We start from the raw sequence: 22,156 nt of genomic DNA, 5'->3' as shown, positions 1-22,156 counted from the left end.
AGACGGCACAAACAGATTGGGACCAGGCTAGGGTTCTTTGCTTCAAAGCAGTATGTGTGAATATGAGACGGTGACTGGTTGGTTAGGGACTTTGGCAGGGCTGCATCACTGTGCATTTCTGTTGAACAGGGTCTCCCACTCACAGATGGAGGGGTCAATGGCCACTGCCACTCATCTGGTCCACAGCAGAATTGGATTGTGAAAAATCGCAGGGAGAGGGAAAAAAAGAGCCTCTTGTTTTTGCGGGAACACCAACAAAACTCACACAGACACATGCAGGCACGCATGCACACACACACACACACACACACACACACAGTGGGAGAGACAGACACATACACAGAATGCCATCGGATGAGAATCAAATCATCTAGGGTGCTTAGATACACATTGACTGTCAAACACACTCTCAGTGAGAAATGACTAGATGACCTCTCAAATTCACCATGTCAAAATACAGCATTGCTTGTTTGTTCTAAAATGTCCCCTTAGCTGTGGTATGACACAAGCTACAGGCCTAGTTAAATGCTTGGAAAATAGACCCTTCAACACTAATCTGACAGAACCGGTTAGATGTAGAACCGATGTAACCATTACAGTGGCAACCTTGCTTTTCACCCAATCAATTCTGTTAGTTCAGTGTTCATCTCAAGGTAGGACACCAGCCTTGTGCATATTAATAGGGTAAAAAGCTCTACAAGCACCCCATTAACATTCCAATAACGTTCCAGCAACATTACTTACTTATTGGCAGTTAGCATTAGCAGAGTACAGTTCAACAAAGGGCGTGGCACAGTAAGAGCTCCTCACTGCGTCTGTTCAATAGCCAGCTGAAGAGCCACTTCTGTACGCAACTCCCATGGTCAATGCTAATTTGACACCGGTGCTATTTTCTCTGATCGAACTGGCATTGTGTGTACTGGGGGGGGCTAGTACCAGCCCTGGTTGCCGGACACTCTACGTTCCCCTCTACATAGAGAACAGGACCAATGACGAGGGCCCAATGACCTTTCCAATCCAGCGGTGTGCTGCAGCCATCAGCCAGCTGTCTCTGACTTGCACCGCATGTGGGCTTCTCCCAACCGGTGGTGCTCTCTCTCATGTGAGCGAGCGTGGAAATGTACCACACACTAGCAAAGACACACTCGGGTCTCTTCTTTCTCTCACATACACACTCAAATGTGTGCACAAGTACACTCACACAAGTTCAGTCGAGCACACACACACACACACACACACAGTGTAGGCTAGTGCTGCTGAACGTACAGAGCATCCTCATCTGACAAGTTTAATCTAGGCCAGAATGATCAATGCTCTGTGCTAGCGCTTTTGAACGTCACTAATTACATACAACGATAATGTCACAGATCTGTTTGAACAAGTTATGCAAATGGTACCGATATGAATCCTTTCTTGCATGACGGCAAGCCTTGTTGATTGTTGACACATGCACAGAAAGCAAATGCACAGCAAAGCTTAGAGAGCTTTTAAAGGGAGAAACTAATGTTACATTGCACATGCTAGTTTGGTTCTGTGTTTACAAGATTCCATTTGCAAATAATTATTTTGATTCCTGTCAGTAAGGAATTCATTTATTTTATTGCTCAGTCAATTCATTGAAGCATAGATACAATAGCCGTCCTCTAATATGCACATGTCCCTGTGTCCATTCTGGTGCTGTTAGACCATATCTTTGCTTTTGTTTATCCTCTGTTTTCTGGTCAGGTGCATGCTGGGTGAGTTGAGAGACTTTTCCCCCAACTCTTGGTGAGTAGAGATAGATTTTTGCTGAAGACTCATCCAATACGCACACACGTCTCTCTCATTGAATTTGCCAAGGTGGCTCCTCCTCCTCCTTGCTCAAACACATGCACATCTATACGTGTATGTATGTTGAGCTGTAGCTCGGTCCCATCTGTAGGCGAGGCTACCGTGATTTATCCATCTCTCTCTGCTGCATTCCTTTGTTGTTATTCCAATCATGTATGGCGGTAGATGCACACAAGGATAGTTAGAGGATTTGCCAAGGTACAGATCTAGACGAGTTGTATTGAGAATGATCGATCTGATAGTCTGGTCACTGAAGCCATGTGATATGGTCCCGCTCTGACATGCTCTGACATGCTCTCACGTGCTCTGACATGCTCTGACATGGTCTGACGTGCTCTGACATGCTCTGACATGCTCTCACGTGCTCTGACATGCTCTCACGTGCTCTGACATGCTCTCACATGCTCTGACATGCTCTCACGTGCTCTGACATGCTCTGACATGGTCTGACGTGCTCTGACGTGGTCTGACATGGTCTGACGTGCTCTGACGTGCTCTCACGTGCTCTGACATGCTCTGACATGCTCTCACGTGCTCTGACATGCTCTGACATGCTCTCACATGCTCTGACATGCTCTCACGTGCTCTGACATGGTCTGACGTGCTCTGACGTGCTCTGACGTGGTCTGACGTGGTCTGACATGCTCTGACATGGTCTGACGTGGTCTGACGTGCTCTGACGTGCTCTGACGTGGTCTGACGTGCTCTGACATGGTCTGACGTGCTCTGACGTGCTCTGAAGTGCTCTCTGACGTGGTCTGACGTGCTCTGACATGGTCTGACGTGCTCTGACATGCTCTCACGTGCTCTGACATGCTCTGACATGCTCTCACATGCTCTGACATGCTCTCACGTGCTCTGACATGCTCTGACATGGTCTGACGTGGTCTGACATGGTCTGACGTGCTCTGACGTGCTCTCACGTGCTCTCACGTGCTCTGACATGCTCTCACATGCTCTGACATGCTCTCACGTGCTCTGACATGCTCTGACATGGTCTGACGTGCTCTGACGTGGTCTGACATGGTCTGACGTGCTCTGACGTGCTCTCACGTGCTCTGACATGCTCTGACATGCTCTCACGTGCTCTGACATGCTCTGACATGCTCTCACATGCTCTGACATGCTCTCACGTGCTCTGACATGCTCTGACGTGGTCTGACGTGCTCTGACATGCTCTCACGTGCTCTGACATGCTCTGACATGGTCTGACGTGCTCTGACGTGGTCTGACATGCTCTGACATGCTCTCACATGCTCTGACATGCTCTCACGTGCTCTGACATGCTCTGACATGCTCTCACATGCCCTGACATGCTCTCACGTGCTCTGACATGCTCTGACATGGTCTGACGTGCTCTGACGTGGTCTGACATGGTCTGACGTGCTCTGACGTGCTCTCACGTGCTCTGACATGCTCTCACATGCTCTGACATGCTCTCACGTGCTCTGACATGCTCTGACATGGTCTGACGTGCTCTGACGTGGTCTGACATGGTCTGACGTGCTCTCACGTGCTCTGACATGCTCTGACATGCTCTCACGTGCTCTGACATGCTCTGACATGCTCTCACATGCTCTGACATGCTCTCACGTGCTCTGACATGCTCTGACATGGTCTGACGTGCTCTGACATGCTCTCACGTGCTCTGACATGGTCTGACGTGCTCTGACGTGGTCTGACATGCTCTGACATGCTCTCACATGCTCTGACATGCTCTCACGTGCTCTGACATGCTCTGACATGCTCTCACATGCTCTGACATGCTCTCACGTGCTCTGACATGCTCTGACATGGTCTGACGTGCTCTGACGTGGTCTGACATGGTCTGACGTGCTCTCACGTGCTCTGACATGCTCTGACATGCTCTCACGTGCTCTGACATGCTCTGACATGCTCTCACATGCTCTGACATGCTCTCACGTGCTCTGACATGCTCTGACATGGTCTGACGTGCTCTGACGTGGTCTGACGTGGTCTGACGTGGTCTGACATGCTCTGACATGGTCTGACGTGCTCTGACGTGCTCTGACGTGCTCTGACGTGGTCTGACGTGCTCTGACATGGTCTGACGTGCTCTGAAGTGCTCTCTGACGTGCTCTGACGTGCTCTGAAGTGTTCTCTGACGTACTCTGACATGCTCTGAAGTGTTCTCTGACGTGCTCTGACGTGCTCTGAAGTGTTCTCTGACGTGCTCTGAAGTGTTCTCTGACGTGCTCTGAAGTGTTCTCTGACGTGCTCTGACGTGCTCTGAAGTGTTCTCTGACGTGCTCTGAAGTGTTCTCTGACGTGCTCTGACATGCTCTGACGTGGTCTGACGTGCTCTGAAGTGTTCTCTGACGTGCTCTGACATGCTCTGAAGTGTTCTCTGACGTGGTCTGACGTGCTCTGAAGTGTTCTCTGACGTGCTCTGAAGTGTTCTCTGACGTGCTCTGAAGTGTTCTCTGACATGCTCTGAAGTGTTCTCTGACGTGCTCTGAAGTGTTCTCTGACGTGCTCTGACATGCTCTGACGTGGTCTGACGTGCTCTGAAGTGTTCTCTGACGTGCTCTGAAGTGTTCTCTGACGTGCTCTGACATGCTCTGACGTGGTCTGACGTGCTCTGAAGTGTTCTCTGACGTGCTCTGAAGTGTTCTCTGACGTGCTCTGAAGTGTTCTCTGACGTGCTCTGAAGTGTTCTCTGACGTGCTCTGAAGTGTTCTCTGACGTGCTCTGAAGTGTTCTCTGACGTGCTCTGAAGTGTTCTCTGACGTGCTCTGACATGCTCTGACGTGGTCTGACGTGCTCTGACGTGCTCTGAAGTGTTCTCTGACGTGCTCTGAAGTGTTCTCTGACGTGCTCTGAAGTGTTCTCTGACGTGCTCTGACATGGTCTGACGTGCTCTGACGTGCTCTGAAGTGTTCTCTGACGTGCTCTGAAGTGTTCTCTGACGTGCTCTGAAGTGTTCTCTGACGTGCTCTGAAGTGTTCTCTGACGTGCTCTGAAGTGTTCTCTGACATGCTCTGAAGTGTTCTCTGACGTGCTCTGACATGCTCTGACGTGGGCAAGTTTTTGGATGCGGTTTCTGATGTGACACATTCAGTATTATCAGAACTGTTTGTGTTGCACATGCAGTGCCATCTCTTCTTTTGGTAAACACCTGCTAAAACATATTCTCATCATTTTACCTACTCATTTCATTTGGTTTAATTACTAAAATATGATAATGCCCTTTTTGTGTAAGCGCTGTTTAAAAATAAAAATAAAAAGTTTTTAAATGCCTGGAATTTTAGCCTGTTCAGGTGGTGTAACGGCTCTCTTCTATCTCCTCCTCTGACGAAGAGGTAGAACAAGGATCGGACCAAAATGCAGCGTGATGATGATTCATGATATATTTTAATGAAGGAAAACCTATACATACAGAAACTACAAAAACAACGAAATGAAATAATGAAAACCGAAACAGCCCTATCTGGTGCAAAGACAAAGACAGGAACAATCACCCACGAAACACTCACAGAATATGGCTGCCTAAATATGGTTCCCAATCAGAGACAACGAAAATCACCTGACTCTGATTGAGAACCGCCTCAGGCAGCCAAGCCTATGCTACATTTACATTTAAGTCATTTAGCAGACGCTCTTATCCAGAGCGACTTACAAATTGGTGCGTTCACCTTAAGACATCCAGTGGAACAGCCACTTTACAATAGTGCATCTAAATCTTTTAAGGGGGGTGAGAAGGATTACTTTATCCTATCCTAGGTATTCCTGAAAGAGGTGGGGTTTCAGGTGTCTCCGGAAGGTGGTGATTGACTCCGCTGTCCTGGCGTCGTGAGGGAGTTTGTTCCACCATTGGGGGGCCAGAGCAGCGAACAGTTTTGACTGGGCTGCGCGGGAACTGTACTTCCTCAGTGGTAGGGAGGCGAGCAGGCCAGAGGTGGATGAACGCAGTGCCCTTGTTTGGGTGTAGGGCCTGATCAGAGCCTGGAGGTACTGAGGTGCCGTTCCCTCACAGCTCCGTAGGCAAGCACCATGGTCTTGTAGCGGATGCGAGCTTCAACTGGAAGCCAGTGGAGAGAGCGGAGGAGCGGGGTGACGTGAGAGAACTTGGGAAGGTTGAACACCAGACGGGCTGCGGCGTTCTGGATGAGTTGTAGGGGTTTAATGGCACAGGCAGGGAGCCCAGCCAACAGCGAGTTGCAGTAATCCAGACGGGAGATGACAAGTGCCTGGATTAGGACCTGCGCTGCTTCCTGTGTGAGGCAGGGTCGTACTCTGCGGATGTTGTAGAGCATGAACCTACAAGAACGGGCCACCGCCTTGATGTTAGTTGAGAACGACAGGGTGTTGTGCAGGATCACGCCAAGGTTCTTAGCGCTCTGGGAGGAGGACACAATGGAGTTGTCAACCGTGATGGCGAGATCATGGAACGGGCAGTCCTTCCCCGGGAGGAAGAGCAGCTCCGTCTTTCCGAGGTTCAGCTTGAGGTGGTGATCCGTCATCCACACTGATATGTCTGCCAGACATGCAGAGATGCGATTCGCCACCTGGTCATCAGAAGGGGGAAAGGAGAAGATTAATTGTGTGTCGTCTGCATAGCAATGATAGGAGAGACCATGTGAGGTTATGACAGAGCCAAGTGACTTGGTGTATAGCGAGAATAGGAGAGGGCCTAGAACAGAGCCCTGGGGGACGCCAGTGGTGAGAGCGCGTGGTGAGGAGACAGATTCTCGCCACGCCACCTGGTAGGAGCGACCTGTCAGGTAGGACGCAATCCAAGCGTGGGCCGCGCCGGAGATGCCCAACTCGGAGAGGGTGGAGAGGAGGATCTGATGGTTCACAGTATCGAAGGCAGCCGATAGGTCTAGAAGGATGAGAGCAGAGGAGAGAGAGTTAGCTTTAGCAGTGCGGAGGGCCTCCGTGATACAGAGAAGAGCAGTCTCAGTTGAATGACTAGTCTTGAAACCTGACTGATTTGGATCAAGAAGGTCATTCTGAGAGAGATAGCGGGAGAGCTGGCCAAGGACGGCACGTTCAAGAATTTTGGAGAGAAAAGAAAGAAGGGATACTGGTCTGTAGTTGTTGACATCGGAGGGATCGAGTGTAGGTTTTTTCAGAAGGGGTGCAACTCTCGCTCTCTTGAAGACAGAAGGGACGTAGCCAGCGGTCAGGGATGAGTTGATGAGCGAGGTGAGGTAAGTGAGAAGGTCTCCGGAAATGGTCTGGAGAAGAGAGGAGGGAATAGGGTCAAGCGGGCAGGTTGTTGGGCGGCCGGCCGTCACAAGACGCGAGATTTCATCTGGAGAGAGAGGGGAGAAAGAGGTCAGAGCACAGGGTAGGGCAGTGTGAGCAGAACCAGCGGTGTCGTTTGACTTAGCAAACGAGGATCGGATGTCGTCGACCTTCTTTTCAAAATGGTTGACGAAGTCATCTGCAGAGAGGGAGGAGGGGGGGAGGGGGAGGAGGATTCAGGAGGGAGGAGAAGGTGGCAAAGAGCTTCCTAGGGTTAGAGGCAGATGCTTGGACTTTAGAGTGGTAGAAAGTGGCTTTAGCAGCAGAGACAGAAGAGGAAAATGTAGAGAGGAGGGAGTGAAAGGATGCCAGGTCCGCAGGGAGGCGAGTTTTCCTCCATTTCCGCTCGGCTGCCCGGAGCCCTGTTCTGTGAGCTCGCAATGAGTCGTCGAGCCACGGAGCAGGAGGGGAGGACCGAGCCGGCCTGGAGGATAGGGGACATAGAGAATCAAGGGATGCAGAAAGGGAGGAGAGGAGGGTTGAGGAGGCAGAATCAGGAGATAGGTTGGAGAAGGTTTGAGCAGAGGGAAGAGATGATAGGATGGAAGAGGAGAGAGTAGCGGGGGAGAGAGAGCGAAGATTGGGACGGCGCCATACCATCCGAGTAGGGGCAGTGTGGGAAGTGTTGGATGAGAGCAAGAGGGAAAAGGATACAAGGTAGTGGTCGGAGACTTGGAGGGGAGTTGCAGTGAGGTTAGTGGAAGAACAGCATCTAGTAAAGATGAGGTCGAGCGTATTGCCTGCCTTGTGAGTAGAGGGGGAAGGTGAGAGGGTGAGGTCAAAAGAGGAGAGGAGTGGAAAGAAGGAGGCAGAGAGGAATGAGTCAAAGGTAGACGTGGGGAGGTTAAAGTCGCCCAGAACTGTGAGAGGTGAGCCGTCCTCAGGAAAGGAGCTTATCGAGGCATCAAGCTCATTGATGAACTCTCCGAGGGAACCTGGAGGGCGATAAATGATAAGGATGTTAAGCTTGAAAGGGCTGGTAACTGTGACAGCATGGAATTCAAAGGAGGCGATAGACAGATGGGTAAGGGAGAAAGAGAGAATGACCACTTGGGAGAGATGAGGATCCCGGTGCCACCACCCCGCTGACCAGAAGCTCTCGGGGTGTGCGAGAACACGTGGGCGGACGAAGAGAGAGCAGTAGGAGTAGCAGTGTTATCTGTGGTGATCCATGTTTCCGTCAGTGCCAAGAAGTCGAGGGACTGGAGGGAGGCATAGGCTGAGATGAACTCTGCCTTGTTGGCCGCAGATCGGCAGTTCCAGAGGCTACCGGAGACCTGGAACTCCACGTGGGTCGTGCGCGCTGGGACCACCAGATTAGAGTGGCCGCGGCCACGCTGTGTGGAGCGTTTGTATGGTCTGTGCAGAGAGGAGAGAACAGGGATAGACAGACACATAGTTGAAGGCTACAGAAGAGGCTACGCTAATGCAAAGGAGATTGAATGACAAGTGGACTACACGTCTCGAATGTTCAGAAAGTTAAGCTTACGTAGCAGGAATCTTATTGACTAAAATAATTCAAATGATACAGTACTGCTGAAGTAGGCTAGCTGGCAGTGGCTGCGTTGTTGTTGTTCTATCTCTCTATAGTGCTGTTTCTTGTATTATGGTCTCTTGTTTCTTTAGAGGTTTCACTTTGTTGTCCTTTTTCTTTTCCTTTTTCTTCTGTCCTTATTTTGTCTTCCTTTCTTCTGTTAACTAGATATTTTTTGTTGTTATTCTTTGTAAGCTAGCTAGCTTCTTCCAGGAGAGTCCCTAGCAACTGCTTAGCAACAAGTAAACAATTCAGCTAGCAATTCAGCTAGCTAAGATAACTGTACAATTTTATGAAAAATAGTTACTTCTTCAAAAGCCTGTCTTTTTGGTTTGTTCCTTGTTTTGTCTTCTATTGAGTCTTGCAGTTTTCTCTTGATTTTTTCGATGTACTTCACTCTAAAAAAACATTTAAATCTCAATATATACAGGAGCTCATTTTTCAGCAGCTGCTAGACACCCCTACTCAGCCACAATCCCAATGCCTACTAAAACCCCAATAAAATAACACAATAAACCCATGTCACACCCTGGCCTGACCAAAACAACTAAAGAAAACACAAAATACTAAGACCAAGGCGTGACAGAACCCCCCCCCCCCTAAGGTGCGGACTCCCGGACGCACATCAAAACCATAGGTAGGGTCCGGGTGGGCGTCTGTCCATGGTGGCGGCTCGGGACGTGGACCCCACTCCATTAATGTCATAGTTCCTCCCCCTCGCGTCCTGGGATAATCCACCCTCGCCGCCGACCATGGCCTAATAGTCCTCACCCAGAACCCCACTGGACTGAGGGGCAGCTCGTGACTGAGGGGCAGCTCGGGACTGAGGGGTAGCTCGTGACTGAGGGGTAGCTCGTGACTGAGGGGAAGCTCGGGACTGAGGGGAAGCCCGGCACTGAGGGGCAGCTCGGGACTGAGGCAGCTCGGGACTGAGGGGTAGCTCGGGACTGAGGGGTAGCTCGGGACTGAGGGGAAGCTCGGGACTGAGGGGAAGCCCGGCACTGAAGGGAAGCCCAGCACTGAGGGGAAGCCCAGCACTGAGGGAAAGCCCAGCACTGAGGGAAAGCCCAGCACTGAGAGGAAGCTCAGCACTGAGAGGAAGCTCAGGCAGGTAGTTGGCTCTGGCAGATCCTGGCTGGTTGGCGGATCTGGAAGAGTCTGGTTGACTGGCAGATCTGGAAGAGTCTGGTTGACTGGCAGATCTGGAAGAGTCTGGTTGACTGGCAGATCTGGAAGAGTCTGGCTGACTGGCAGATCTGGAAGAGTCTGGCTGACTGGCAGATCTGGAAGAGTCTGGCTGACTGGCGGATCTAGCTGCTCTGGCTGCTCCATGCAGACTGGCACTCTGGCTGCTCCATGCAGACTGGCAGCTCTGGCTGCTCCATGCAGACTGGCAGCTCTGGCTGCTCTATGCAGACTGACAGCTCTGGCTGCTCTATGCAGACAGGCTGCTCCATGCAACCTGGCAGCTCTGGCTGCTCCATGCAGACTGACAGCTCTGGCTGCTCCATGCAGACTGGCAGCTCTGGTTGCTCCATGCAGTCTGACAGCTCAGGCTGCTCCATGCAGACTGGCAGCTCAGGCTGCGCTGAACAGGCAGGAGACTCCGGCAGCGCTGGAGAGAAGGAAGGCTCTGGCTGCGCTAAACAGGCGGGAGACTCCGGCAGCGCAGGAGAGGAGAAAGGCTCCGACAGCGCTGAACAGGCGGGAGACTCCGGGAGAGGGGAGGCGCACTGTAGGCCTGATGCGTGGTGCTGGCACTGGTGGAACTGGATAGAGAACACGCACAGGAAGCCTGGTGCGGGGAGCTGCCACCGGAGGACTGGTGTGTGGAGGTGGCTCTGGATAGACCGGACCGTGCAGGCGCACTGGAGCTCTTGAGCACCAAGCCTGCCCACCCTTACCTGGCTCGATGCCCACTCTAGCCCGGCCAATACGAAGAGCTGGTATGAATCGCACCGGGCTATGCACCCACACTGGAAACACCGTGCGCTCCATAGCATAACACGGTGCCTGCCCGGTCTCTCTAGCCCCCCGGCAAGCACAGGGAGTTTGCGCAGGTCTCCTACCTGGCATAGCCATACTCCCTGTAAACCCCCCCCCCCCCAATAAATTTTTGGGGCTGACTCTCAGGCTTCCATCCGTGTCGCCGTGCTGCCTCCTCATACCAGCGCCTCTCCGCTTTCGCCGCCTCCAGTTCTTCCTTGGGGCGGCGATATTCTCCAGGCTGAGCCCAAGGTCCTTCACCGTCCAGTTCGTCCTCCCATGTCCAGTCCCTCTCTCGCTGCGGCTACACTCCTCTGGTTTAGCCCAGGGTCCTCTCCCGTCGAGGATTTCCTCCCAAGTCCAGAAATTCTTATCGCGCTGCTCCTGCTGCCGCTGTTGCCTGTTACCACGCCACTTGGTCCAGGTGGGGTGGGTGATTCTGTAACGGCTCTCTTCTATCTCCTCCTCTGACGAAGAGGTAGAACAAGGATCGGACCAAAATGCAGCATGATGATGATTCATGATATATTTTAATGAAGGAAAACCTATACATACAGAAACTACAAAAATAACGAAATGAAATAATGAAAACCGAAACAGCCCTATCTGGTGCAAACACAAAGACAGGAACAATCACCCACGAAACACTCACAGAATATGGCTGCCTAAATATGGTTCCCAATCAGAGACAACGAAAATCACCTGACTCTGATTGAGAACTGCCTCAGGCAGCCAAGCCTATGCTAGACACCCCTACTCAGCCACAATCCCAATGCCTACTAAAACCCCAATACAATAACACAATAAACCCATGTCACACCCTGGCCTGACCAACTAACTAAAGAAAACACAAAATACTAAGACCAAGGCGTGACAGGTGGGACCCAGATCATGACATCACAAGCTGATCTTATTATTCTGACTAATAACCAGTCATCTTTTATTTGCATATGTATCCTCCAAATTTGAAGGGGGTAAGCAGGTTAGGCTCATAGAGATCCTATTACATTACTTATTCTATGGGTAGGCTTTAGAGCAGGATTACTCAACTCTTACCCTACGAGGTCCATAGCCTGTTGGTTTTCTGTTCTAACTCATTCGTAATTGCACACACCTTGTGTCACAGGTCTAAAACGATCCCTGATTAGAGGGGAACCATAAAGAAATGCAGTGAAACTGGCTTCGAGGTCCAGAATTGAGTTTGAGGGCTCTAGAATGTAGACTGTGTATATAAAAATGTATATCAACACGGCCACACAGTCAGACTGAGCCTTTCAATGGCAAAAGGAGGCTCAGGGAAATAAATTAGTAAACATACATTACATGACCAAAAGTATGTGGACACTCGAACATCTCATTCCAAAATCTTGGGCATTAAAATGGAGTTGGTCCCCCTTTGTTGCTATAACAGGAAGGCTTTCCTCTAGATGTGGGAACATTGCTGCGGGGACTTGCTTTCATTCAGCCACAAGACCATTAGTGAGGTCGGGCACTGATGATGGGCCATTAGGCCTGGCTCGCAGTCGGCATTCCAATTCATCACAAAGGTGTTTGATGGGTTTGAGGTCAGGGCTCTGTGCAGGCCAGTCAAGTTCTTCCACACCAATCTCAACAAACCATTTCTGTATGGACTTCGCTTCGTGCACAGGGGCATTGTCATGCTGAAACAGGAAAGGGTCTTCTCCAAACTGTCGCAACAAAGTTGGCAGCACAGAATCGTCTAGAATATCATTGTATGCTGTAGCGTTAGTATTTCCCTTCACTGGAACTAAGGGGCCTAGCCTAAACCATGAAAAACAGTCCCAGACCATTATTCCTCCTCCACCAAACTTTACAGTCGACACTATGCATTGGGGCAGGTAGCGTTCTCCTGGTATCTGCCAAACCCAGATTCGTCTGTCGGACTGCCAGATGGTGAAGCGTGATTCATCACTCCGGAGAACGTGTTTCCACTGATCCCAAGTCCAATGGCTGCATCTTTACACCACTCCAGCCAACGCTTGCATATGCGTATGGTGATCTTAGGCTTGTGTGCGGCTGCTCGGCCAATGAAACCCATTTCATGGAGCGCCCGACGAACAGTTATTGTGCTGACGTTGCTTCCAGAGGCAGTTTGGAACTCGTTAGTGAGTGTTGCAATCGAGGAAATAAAATGTTTACACGTTACACACGTCACTCGGTGGCACAATAGCAGCACTCACAGGTGCAGCTCTAGCGGAGCAGAAATTTTACTTGTTGGAGAGGTGGCAGCCTTCTTCTGACGGTGCCACGTTGAAAGTCACTGTGCTCTTCAGTAAGGCCATTATACTGCTAATGTTTGTCACATGGCTGTGTGCTCTACTTTATGCACCTGTCAGCAACGGTCCTCCCGAGTGGCGCAGCGGTCTAAAGAACTGCATCTCAGTGCAAGAGTCATCACTGCAGTCCCTGTTTCATTTCCAGGCTATATCACATCCGGCTGTGATTGGGAGTCCCATAGGGCTGCGCACAATTGGCCCAGCATCGTCCGGATTTGGCCGGGGTAGGCCATCATTGTAAATAAGAATTTGTTCTTAACTGACTTGCCTAGTTAAATAAAATAAAAAATAAAGGATGAGGCTGAAATCCACGAATTTGAAGTGGTTTCCACATACTTGTGTATATTTGGAGTTATTTTCATGAAATAAACGCAGTGATTTATTAGACTTACGCATATGATTTAAAAGTTCATTTGCAATCCAGATTAGGCTACTATAGCTGTTGGTAGTGACTCGATAACGTTGACATTTTCTGGGTGACGTCTGTGTACGTTTGATGTTGTCATTAATGAGCATGTTCCCTTGTAATTATTCCCCTCACGACTCGTGTTCAAGTGTTTGTTCACCAGAGGAAGAACAAATAACCGAATGAACACCTCCCACTAGCCCACTGTAGTAGGAGACTAAATTTAGCAGCATTGCCACGGCGACATCCGCTGCACTAGTTACCTTCCATGCTTAACCTTCTGCAGGATAACCTTTATCCTGAAGAAACAGTGTTAGTGTAGGATATTAGCATATCATATTACCCTAGCATGTTACCATAGCATATTAGCATATATCCAATAATGGCGGTCCTTATTGAAAAGTAGGCTGAATTCGCTTCTTACAAGTGGGGAGTGTGCCTTTTTCTGGCGAGGTTCATTTTCAGGGCTGTTTGGGGTGTTGTTTGACAGGCAGATTTAAATCCTGTTTGTCTATCCTGGCGATTGCTTTCTTCCCCTGACAACAAGACATGCAAATTAGCATTTGATGTGTTGCAGGTCCATTCAGGTTCCCCTTATTAGCTCCCAGGGGAGGGAACAATAAATATTGAATGGGGTTTTTTATTTTTTTTATTTTATATATTTGAGATACGCATCCAGGAGGCAAGAGATGAATCTTGGAGATGATGAAAATCAAAGACACTCTCTCTCGCTCTCTTGACTTTAATGAAGTAGCTCAAATCCATTTAAAGTGTGTACATGTGCGTGTTTTTGGTTTCGAAGTAGATTTACGGGGAGATTTTCAGGTGCATGTCCACGGTTGATTTATGAAGTCTTCTATTGGCTTGTGATACGGTCTGGGATCACACAGACGCACGCACACACACACGCACGCACGCACGCACACACACAAACACGAGGTCAGCCAACAGGAGCAACCTTTACCAGTTTGCTCATAAAACACATACACACACACTAGGGAGTCCTGAAACTACCACGTTTCAATACAGGAATAATTTATATTTATCCCCAGATATCCAGGAAATACTGCAAAACTTGGAGGTGCCCATTTAAAACCAAGATATGGTCACTCAGGGTTCTCCCAAAAGAAGATTGCCACTGCGCCACATTGCCGTCTTGGCTGCACCGGTATGTGAAGATTTCACTGCAAGTGAAACTGATATTTAGGAGTGATAGCATAACTTTCATCGCCAATTGTGAATTGTGAAACAGGCCGTTGATAAATTCAGAGCGTTATCATGTTCCTCAATGAATTCAGTGCATTTCAGCAGTAGACCATGTCGATACAGAGCGTGCTCAGGACACACAGAGTGCAGGCCATAGCGTTGTCCAATCATAAACACTTTGTAACGGCAGTCAAACAAAAGTCAACCAAAGTTGCTAAGCTTGCTAGATGACTTCCAAATAACTTCCAACTTCCAATATCTCCTATTTGGCTAAATGTAGTTGATGATTATGCAGATAGCAGATCAGCTCATGAATAACGGTGATAAAGAGAGGAACTTTTTTAAATAGCAAGGTGTTTTAACAGGGACCAACTCTGTAAAAAAAATAATTTAATTAAATCCATATCTACCCTCATACCGTTTGTTGATCACAAATCCAATACCGAAGCTCTCAATGGGCAGCAATATGAAACAATGCAAGGGGCAGCAGCGTAGCCTAGTGGTTAGAGCGTTGGACTAGTAACCGGAAGGTTGCGAGTTCAAACCCCCGAGCTGACAAGGTACAAATCTGTCGTTCTGCCCCTGAACAGGCAGTTAACCCACTGTTCCCAGGCCGTCATTGAAAATAAGAATTTGTTCTTAACTGACTTGCCTGGTTAAATAAAGGTAAATTAAAATTAAAAATGCAGAAAAACATGGGAAATGTTATATGCTACCTATGGATCACAGAATAAAATTAGGAATTTTCATGTGAGTCAGGATGTTGGGTTTCAGTGGGACTGATTTAAGGCTGCTATGTGAGTCAATAGATCAATAATGCAAAATTGTAGCCTAAATCCAGTGTATGCTAAATGTTTTTGATCAGAATTTTTTTTAATCAGTTAACAGTGCCCTAGGGAAAGTATTCACACCCCTTGACTTTTTCCACATTTTGTTATGTTACAGCCTTATTCTGAAATGTATTAAATTGTTTTTTTCCTCATTAATCTACGCACAATACCCCATAATGACAAAGCAAAAACAGGATTTTAGAAATTATTGCTAATTTATTCAAAACAAAAAACTATATCACATTTACTTAACTATTCAGACCCTTTACTCAGTACTTTGTTAAAGCACCTTTGGCAGTGATTACAGCCTCAAGACTTCTTGAGTATAACGCTACAGGCTTTGCACACCTGTATTTGGGGAGTTTCTCCCATTCTTCTTTGCAGATCCTCTCAAGCTCTGTCAGGTTGGATGGGGAGAGTTGCTGCATTGCTATTTTCGGGTCTCTCCAGAGATGTTCGATCGGGTTCACGTCCGGGCTCTGGCTAGGCCACTCAAGGACATTCAGAGACTTGTCCCAAAGCCACACCTTCATTGTCTTGGCTGTGTGCTTAGTGTGGTTGTCCTGTTGGAAGGTGAAACCGTCGCCCAGTCTGAGGTCCTGAGAGCTCTGGAGAAGTTTTCATCAAGGATCTCTGTACTTTGCTCTGTTCATCTTTCCCTCGATCCTGACTAGTCTCCAAGCCCCTGCCACTGAAAAACATCCCCTCAGCATGATGCTGCCACCACCATGCTTCACCATAGGGATGATGCCAGGTTTCCTCTAGAAGTGACTGACGCTTGGCATTCAGGCCAAAGAGTTCAATCTTGGTTTCATCAGACCAGAGAATCTCTTTTCTGAAAGTCTTTTGGTGCAGTTTGGCAAATTCCAAGCAGGCTGTGATGTGCTTTTTACTGAGGAGTGGCCACTCTACCATAAATGCCTGATTGTTGGAGTGCTGTAGAGATGGTTGTCCTTCTAGAAGGTTCTCCCATCTCCAAAGAGGAACTCTGGAGCTCTGTCAGACTGCCCATCGGGTTCTTGTTCACCTCCCTGACCAATGCCCTTCTCCCCCGATTGCACAGTTTAGCCCGGTGGCCAGCATTAGGAAGAGTCTTGATTCTTCCATTTATGAAAGCTGGAAGCCACAGTGTTCTTGGGGACTTTCAATGCTGCAGACATTTGTTGGTGCCCTTCCACAGATCTGTAAGTCAACACAATCCTGTCTCTGCGCTCTGCGGACAATTTGGTTCGACCTCACGACTTTGTTTTTGCTCTGACATGCACTGTCAACTGTGGAACTTTATATAGACAGGTGTGGGCCTTTCCAAATAATTTCCAATCAATTGAATTTACCACAGGTGGACTCCAAGTTGTAGAAACATCTCAAGGAGCATCAATTGAAACAGGATGCACCTGAGCTCAATTTCGAGTCTCATAGCAAAGGGTTTGAATTCGGTATTTTTGCAAAAATGTGTTTTTGCTTTGTCATTATGGGGTATTGTGTGTAGATTGATGAACTTTTTTATTTTTATGTAATCCATTTTAGAATAAGGCTGTAACTTAACAAAATGTTGAAAAAGTGAAATGGTCTGAATCCTTTCGAAGGCACTGTACATGAGCAAATTAGAATAAAGATGATCATTAGCACTCACCTCAACTTATCTAACATTTCCCCAGCCAAATTGTTATCAAATATTCAAATGGAGATTCCCCCCGCTTGTCTCAAAGCATCTCGATGATGCTGTCCAAATCAAAATGGTGCCTGAAATGATCATATAGTTCAGGGTTTCCCAAACTCGGTCCTGTCCTGCCACCCCCCCCACACACACACACACACGGTCGCGGCCAGCTGTGCCAAACCTGCGTCTGTAGTGACGCTTCCAGTGCCTTAGACTGTTGCGCCACTTGGGAGATGATGAGAACTCTAAACTGTATTCGGGTCTTATCTGCAGTCCGTCAGTGTCAATTATGCGTGTTCTTTGAATTTATGGCAACTTTGTGTGAAGTAAATACGCGAAGCTCAACCTGTTTGAATAATGTGCTGCACATGTTGTGGAATTGCATTAGTGCGACCTTGGTGTAAAATGTTGTAATTTCCCAGGTCTTGTCATTTTATTTTTTCGGGAAATGTGAAGAGTGGTCCCTGGACAGTCCCGGAATACTGGTTACCCGTGTTAATCCCTAATAAACGCTGACTTGAAGAAGCAAGTACATCATTTGTCACCTAACTCTGCTGCCGTTTCTCCCCAGTCTTCTTTGCGGTTGCTTTGGCATTTTAGAGAGCACTTCAGGGCTTATTATGATTTAAGTGGGTATACATAACATGTTGGTGTTGATCTCCAACACGTAGGGGAATCATATCAAAAGGTAGTAATGCTTGAATTCATTCCATACAAACCAAATTGTGCTCACTCAGATATGATATTTTCACACCTTTTTAGCACAGTTCCAGCAACTATAGTGGATGTCTAACCAGGTTAAGTACAGCTTGGTTTTTCTTGGCTTGGCTTGGCTTGGCTCGTTGGTTTGAAAAACTAGACTGCACACAGCCTGCCAGTTGTAATGATGAGTGTTTGTCTCTGTCTGTGCCCTGCAGTCCAGAGTCAGAACCTAGTGACGGACAATGTGGCGGTGGTGGAGGGAGAGGTGGCCGTCATCAGCTGCCGGGTGAAGAACAACGACGACTCGGTCATCCAGCTCCTCAACCCCAACAGACAGACAATCTATTTCAGAGACGTCCGACGTGAGTACCACACATACACACAGACAGGCATACATTCACTCACACACACACAGAGACAAGCATACACACACACACCTTGGAAATAGATAGGCCTGTTACATTGAGTGTACAAAACATTAAGAACACCTGCTCTTTCCATGGCATAGACTGACCAGGTGAAAGCTATGATCCCTTGTTGATGTCCCTTGTTAAATACACTTAAATGCACTCCTGTGTGTATCAAGCATGGTCCACACAAAGGACATCCATCCAACTTAACACAACTGTGGGAAGCATTGGAGTCAACATGGGCCAGCATCTCTCTGTGGAATGCTGGCCCGTCTGGGCATGGACACCTTGTAGAGTCCATGCTCAGACGAATTGAGTCTGTTCTGATGGCAAAAGCATGCAGTGCAAATCAACATTAGGAAGGTGTTCCTGTTTGGTACACTCAGTGTAGTTCTACATTGACACACATACACATACAGTCATCAAGTCTACAATAATCTTTCGGTCCACTTCAAAATCAAATCAGATCAAATTTTTATTCGTCACATATTTAGCAGATGTTAATGCGAGTGGAGCAAAATACTTGTGTTCCTAGCTCCAACAGTGCAGTAGTATCTAGCAATTCACAACAATACACACAGATCTCTAAGTAAAAGAATGGAATGAAGAAATATAAATATTAAGACGAGCATTGTCGGTGTGACATTGACTAAAATACAGTAGAATACAGTGTATACATATGAAATGAAAAAATAAATGTACAGCACATAGGGCAGCAGCCTCTAAGTTGAACGGTTGAGTAACCGTGTGGTAGCCAGCTAGTGATGGCAGTCTGATGGCCTTGAGATAGAAGCTGTTTTTCAGTCTCTCGGTCCAAGCTTTGATGCACCTGTACTGACCTCGCCTTCTGGATGATAGCAGGGTGAACAGGCCGTGGCTTGGGTGGATATCCTTGATGATCTTTTTGGCCTTCCTGTGACATCGGGTGCTGTAGCTGTCCTGGAGGGCAGGCAGACCGCACCACTCTCTAGAGAGCCATGCAGTTGCAGGCGGTGAATTTTCTGTACCAGGCGGTGATACAGCCAGACAAGATGCTCTCAAATTTCTTCAGCCTCCTGAGGTTGAAAAGGTACTGTTGCGCCATCTTCACCACACTGTCTGTGTGGGTGGACAACTTCAGATTGTCAGTGATGTGTAGGCCAAGGAACCTTTGTTTTGTTGTTATTTTCCTGGCACCACTCTGCCAGGGCCCTCACCTCCTCCCTGTATGCTGCCTCGTCATTGTTGGTAATCAGGCCTACTACTGCTGCTACTACAAACTTGATGATTGCATTGGAGTTAGTGCGTGGCCACGCAGTCATGGGTGAACAGGAGGAGGATCAGTATAGTGGAGGTGTTGTTTCCTACCTTCACCACCTGGGGGCGGCCCGTCAGGAAGTCCAGGATCCAGTTGCACAGGGCGGGGTTCAGACCCAGGGCCCCGAACTTAATGAGCTTGGAGGGTACTATGGCGTTGAAGGCGGAGCTGTAGTCAATGAACAGCATTCTTACATAGGTATTCCTCTTGTCCAGATGGGATAGGGCAGTGTGCAGTACGATGGCGATTACATTAGTCTGTGGATATATTGGGGCGTTATGCACATTAGAGTTGGTCTAGGGTGTCAGGTAAAGTGCAGGTGATATGATCCTGAACCAGTCTCTCAAAGCACTTCATGATGACAGAAGTGAGTGCTACAGGGCGATAGTCATTTAGTTCAGCTGCCTTTGCTTGGGTACAGGAACAATGGTGGACATCTTGAATCAAGTGGGGACAGCAGACTGGGATAGGGAGAGATTGAATATGTCCGTAAACACTCCAGCCAGCTGGTCTGCACATGCTCTGAGGACGTGGCTAGGGATGCCTTCTGGGCCAGCAGCCTTGCGAGGGTTAACACGCTTGATTGTCTTACGCCACGGAGAACGAGAGCCCACAGTCCTCGGCAGTAGGCCGCGTCGATGGCACTGTGGGATCCTCAAAAGCAGGTGAAGAAGTTGTTTTGCTTGTCCGTGAGCAAGACATCAGTGTCCGCGACGTGGCTGGTTTTCCCTTTGATTGTCTGGAGTCCCTGCCACATACAGTTGAAGTTTACATACACCTTATCCAAATACATTTAAACTCAGTTTTTCACCATTCCTGACATTTAATCCTAGTAAAAATTCCCTGTCTTAGGTCAGTTAGTATCACCACTTTATTTTAAGAATGTGAAATGCCAGAATAATAGTAGAGAGAATTATTTATTTCAGCTTTTATTTCTTTCATCACATTTCCAGTGCATCAGAAGTTTACATACACTCAATTAATATTTAGTAGCATTGCCTTTAAATTGTTTAACTTGGGTCAAACGTTTCAGGTTGCCTTCCACAAGCTTCCCACAATAAGTTGGGTGAATTTTGGCTCATTCCTCCTGACAGAGCTGGTGTAACTGAGTCAGGCTTGTAGGCCTCCTTGCTCACACACGTTTTTTCAGTTCTGCCCACACATTTTCTATAGGATTGAGGTCAGGGCTTTGTGATGGCCACTACAATACCTTGACTTTGTTGTCCTTAAGCCATTTTGCCACAACTTTGGAAGTATCCTTGGGGTCATTGTCCATTTGGAAGACCCATTTGCAACCAAGCTTTAACTTCCTGACTGATGTCTTGAGATGTTGCTTTAATATGTCCCCATAATTTTCCTCCGTCATGATGCCATCTATTTTGTGAAGTGCACCAGTCCCTCCTGCAGCAAAGCATCCCCACAACATGATGCTGTCACCCCCTTGCTTCACGGTTGGGATGGTGTTCTTCGGCTTGCAAACATCCCGCTTTTTCCTCCAAACATAACGATGGTCATTATGGCCAAACAGTTCTCTTTTTGTTTCATCAGACCAGAGGAAATTTCTCTAAAAAGTACGATCTTTGTCCCCATGCGCAGTAGCAAACCATAGACTGTATTTTTTATGGCGATTTTGGAGCAGTGGCTTCTTCCTTGCTGAGCGCCCTTTCAGGTTCTGTCAATATAGGAATTGTTTTACTGTGTATATAGATACTTTTGTACCTGTTTCCTCCAGCATCTTTACAAGGTCCTTTGCTGTTGTTCTGGGATTGATTTGCACTTTTCGGCACCAAAGTACGTTCATCTCTAGGAGACAGAACGCATCTCCTTCCTGAGCGGTATGACGTCTGCATGATCCCATGGTGTTTTTACTTGCATACGATTGTTTGTACAGATGAACGTGGTACCTTCAGGCGTTTGGAAATTTCTCCCAAGGATGAACCAGAGTTGTGGAGATCTACAATTTTTTTCTGAGGTCTTGGCTGATTTCTTTTGATTTCCCCATGATGTCAAGCAGAGGCACTGAGTTTGAAGGTCGGCCTTGAGATACATCCACAGGTACACCTCCAATTGACTCAAATGAAGTCAATTAGCCTATCAGAAGCCTCTAAAGCCATGACATACTTTTCTGGAATTTTCCAAGCTGTTTAAAGGCACAGTCAACTTAGTGTATGTACACTTCTGACCCACTGGAATTGTGATACAAATAAGTGAAATAATCTGTCTGTAAACAATTGTTGGAAAGATTACTTGTCATGCACAAAGTAGATGTCCTAACCAAAACTATAGTTTGTTAACAAGAAATGTGTGAAGTGGTTGAAAAACTCGTTTTAATGACTCCAACCTAAGTGTATGTAAATCTCCGATTTCAACTGTACGTGTCTGAGCCATTGAATTGCGACTCCGCTTTGTCTCTCTACTAATGTTTTGCTGTTTGATTGCCTTACGGAGGGCATAACTGCACCGTTTGTATTCAACCATATTCCCAGTCACCTTGTCATGGTTAAATGCGGTGGTTTCGGACTTTCAGTTTTGCGCGAATGCTGCGATCTAGCCACGTTTTTTTGTTTGGGTAGATTTTAATTGTCAGTGGGAACAGCATCCCCTATACACTTCCTGATGAACTCAGTCACCTTGTCAGTGTATACGTCAATGTTATTCTCAGAGGCAACCGGGAACATATCTCCGTCCAGGTGGGTCCGGGTGATCAAAACAATCTTGAAGTGT

General features: G+C 47.8%; 1 protein-coding gene across 4 annotated transcripts in view; it reads left to right on the top strand.

Moving 5' to 3' along the window:
- Window positions 1-22,156, top strand: part of cadm1a (cell adhesion molecule 1a) — a 431,149-nt gene that overhangs the window by 332,959 nt on the left and 76,034 nt on the right. For all 4 annotated transcript variants that reach the window (XM_029627469.2, XM_029627471.2, XM_029627470.2 and 1 more), the window contains one exon: window positions 17,941-18,087. In XM_029627469.2, coding sequence (XP_029483329.1) covers window positions 17,941-18,087 — 147 coding nt within the window. The remainder of the gene's footprint in view (window positions 1-17,940; window positions 18,088-22,156) is intronic.

The sequence above is a fragment of the Oncorhynchus nerka genome, linkage group LG22, assembly GCF_034236695.1.
Source record: "Oncorhynchus nerka isolate Pitt River linkage group LG22, Oner_Uvic_2.0, whole genome shotgun sequence".
Lineage (NCBI taxonomy): Eukaryota > Metazoa > Chordata > Actinopteri > Salmoniformes > Salmonidae > Oncorhynchus > Oncorhynchus nerka.
Note: the sequence above shows the minus strand (reverse complement) of the source record. Positions and strands in the feature narration are given on the sequence as shown.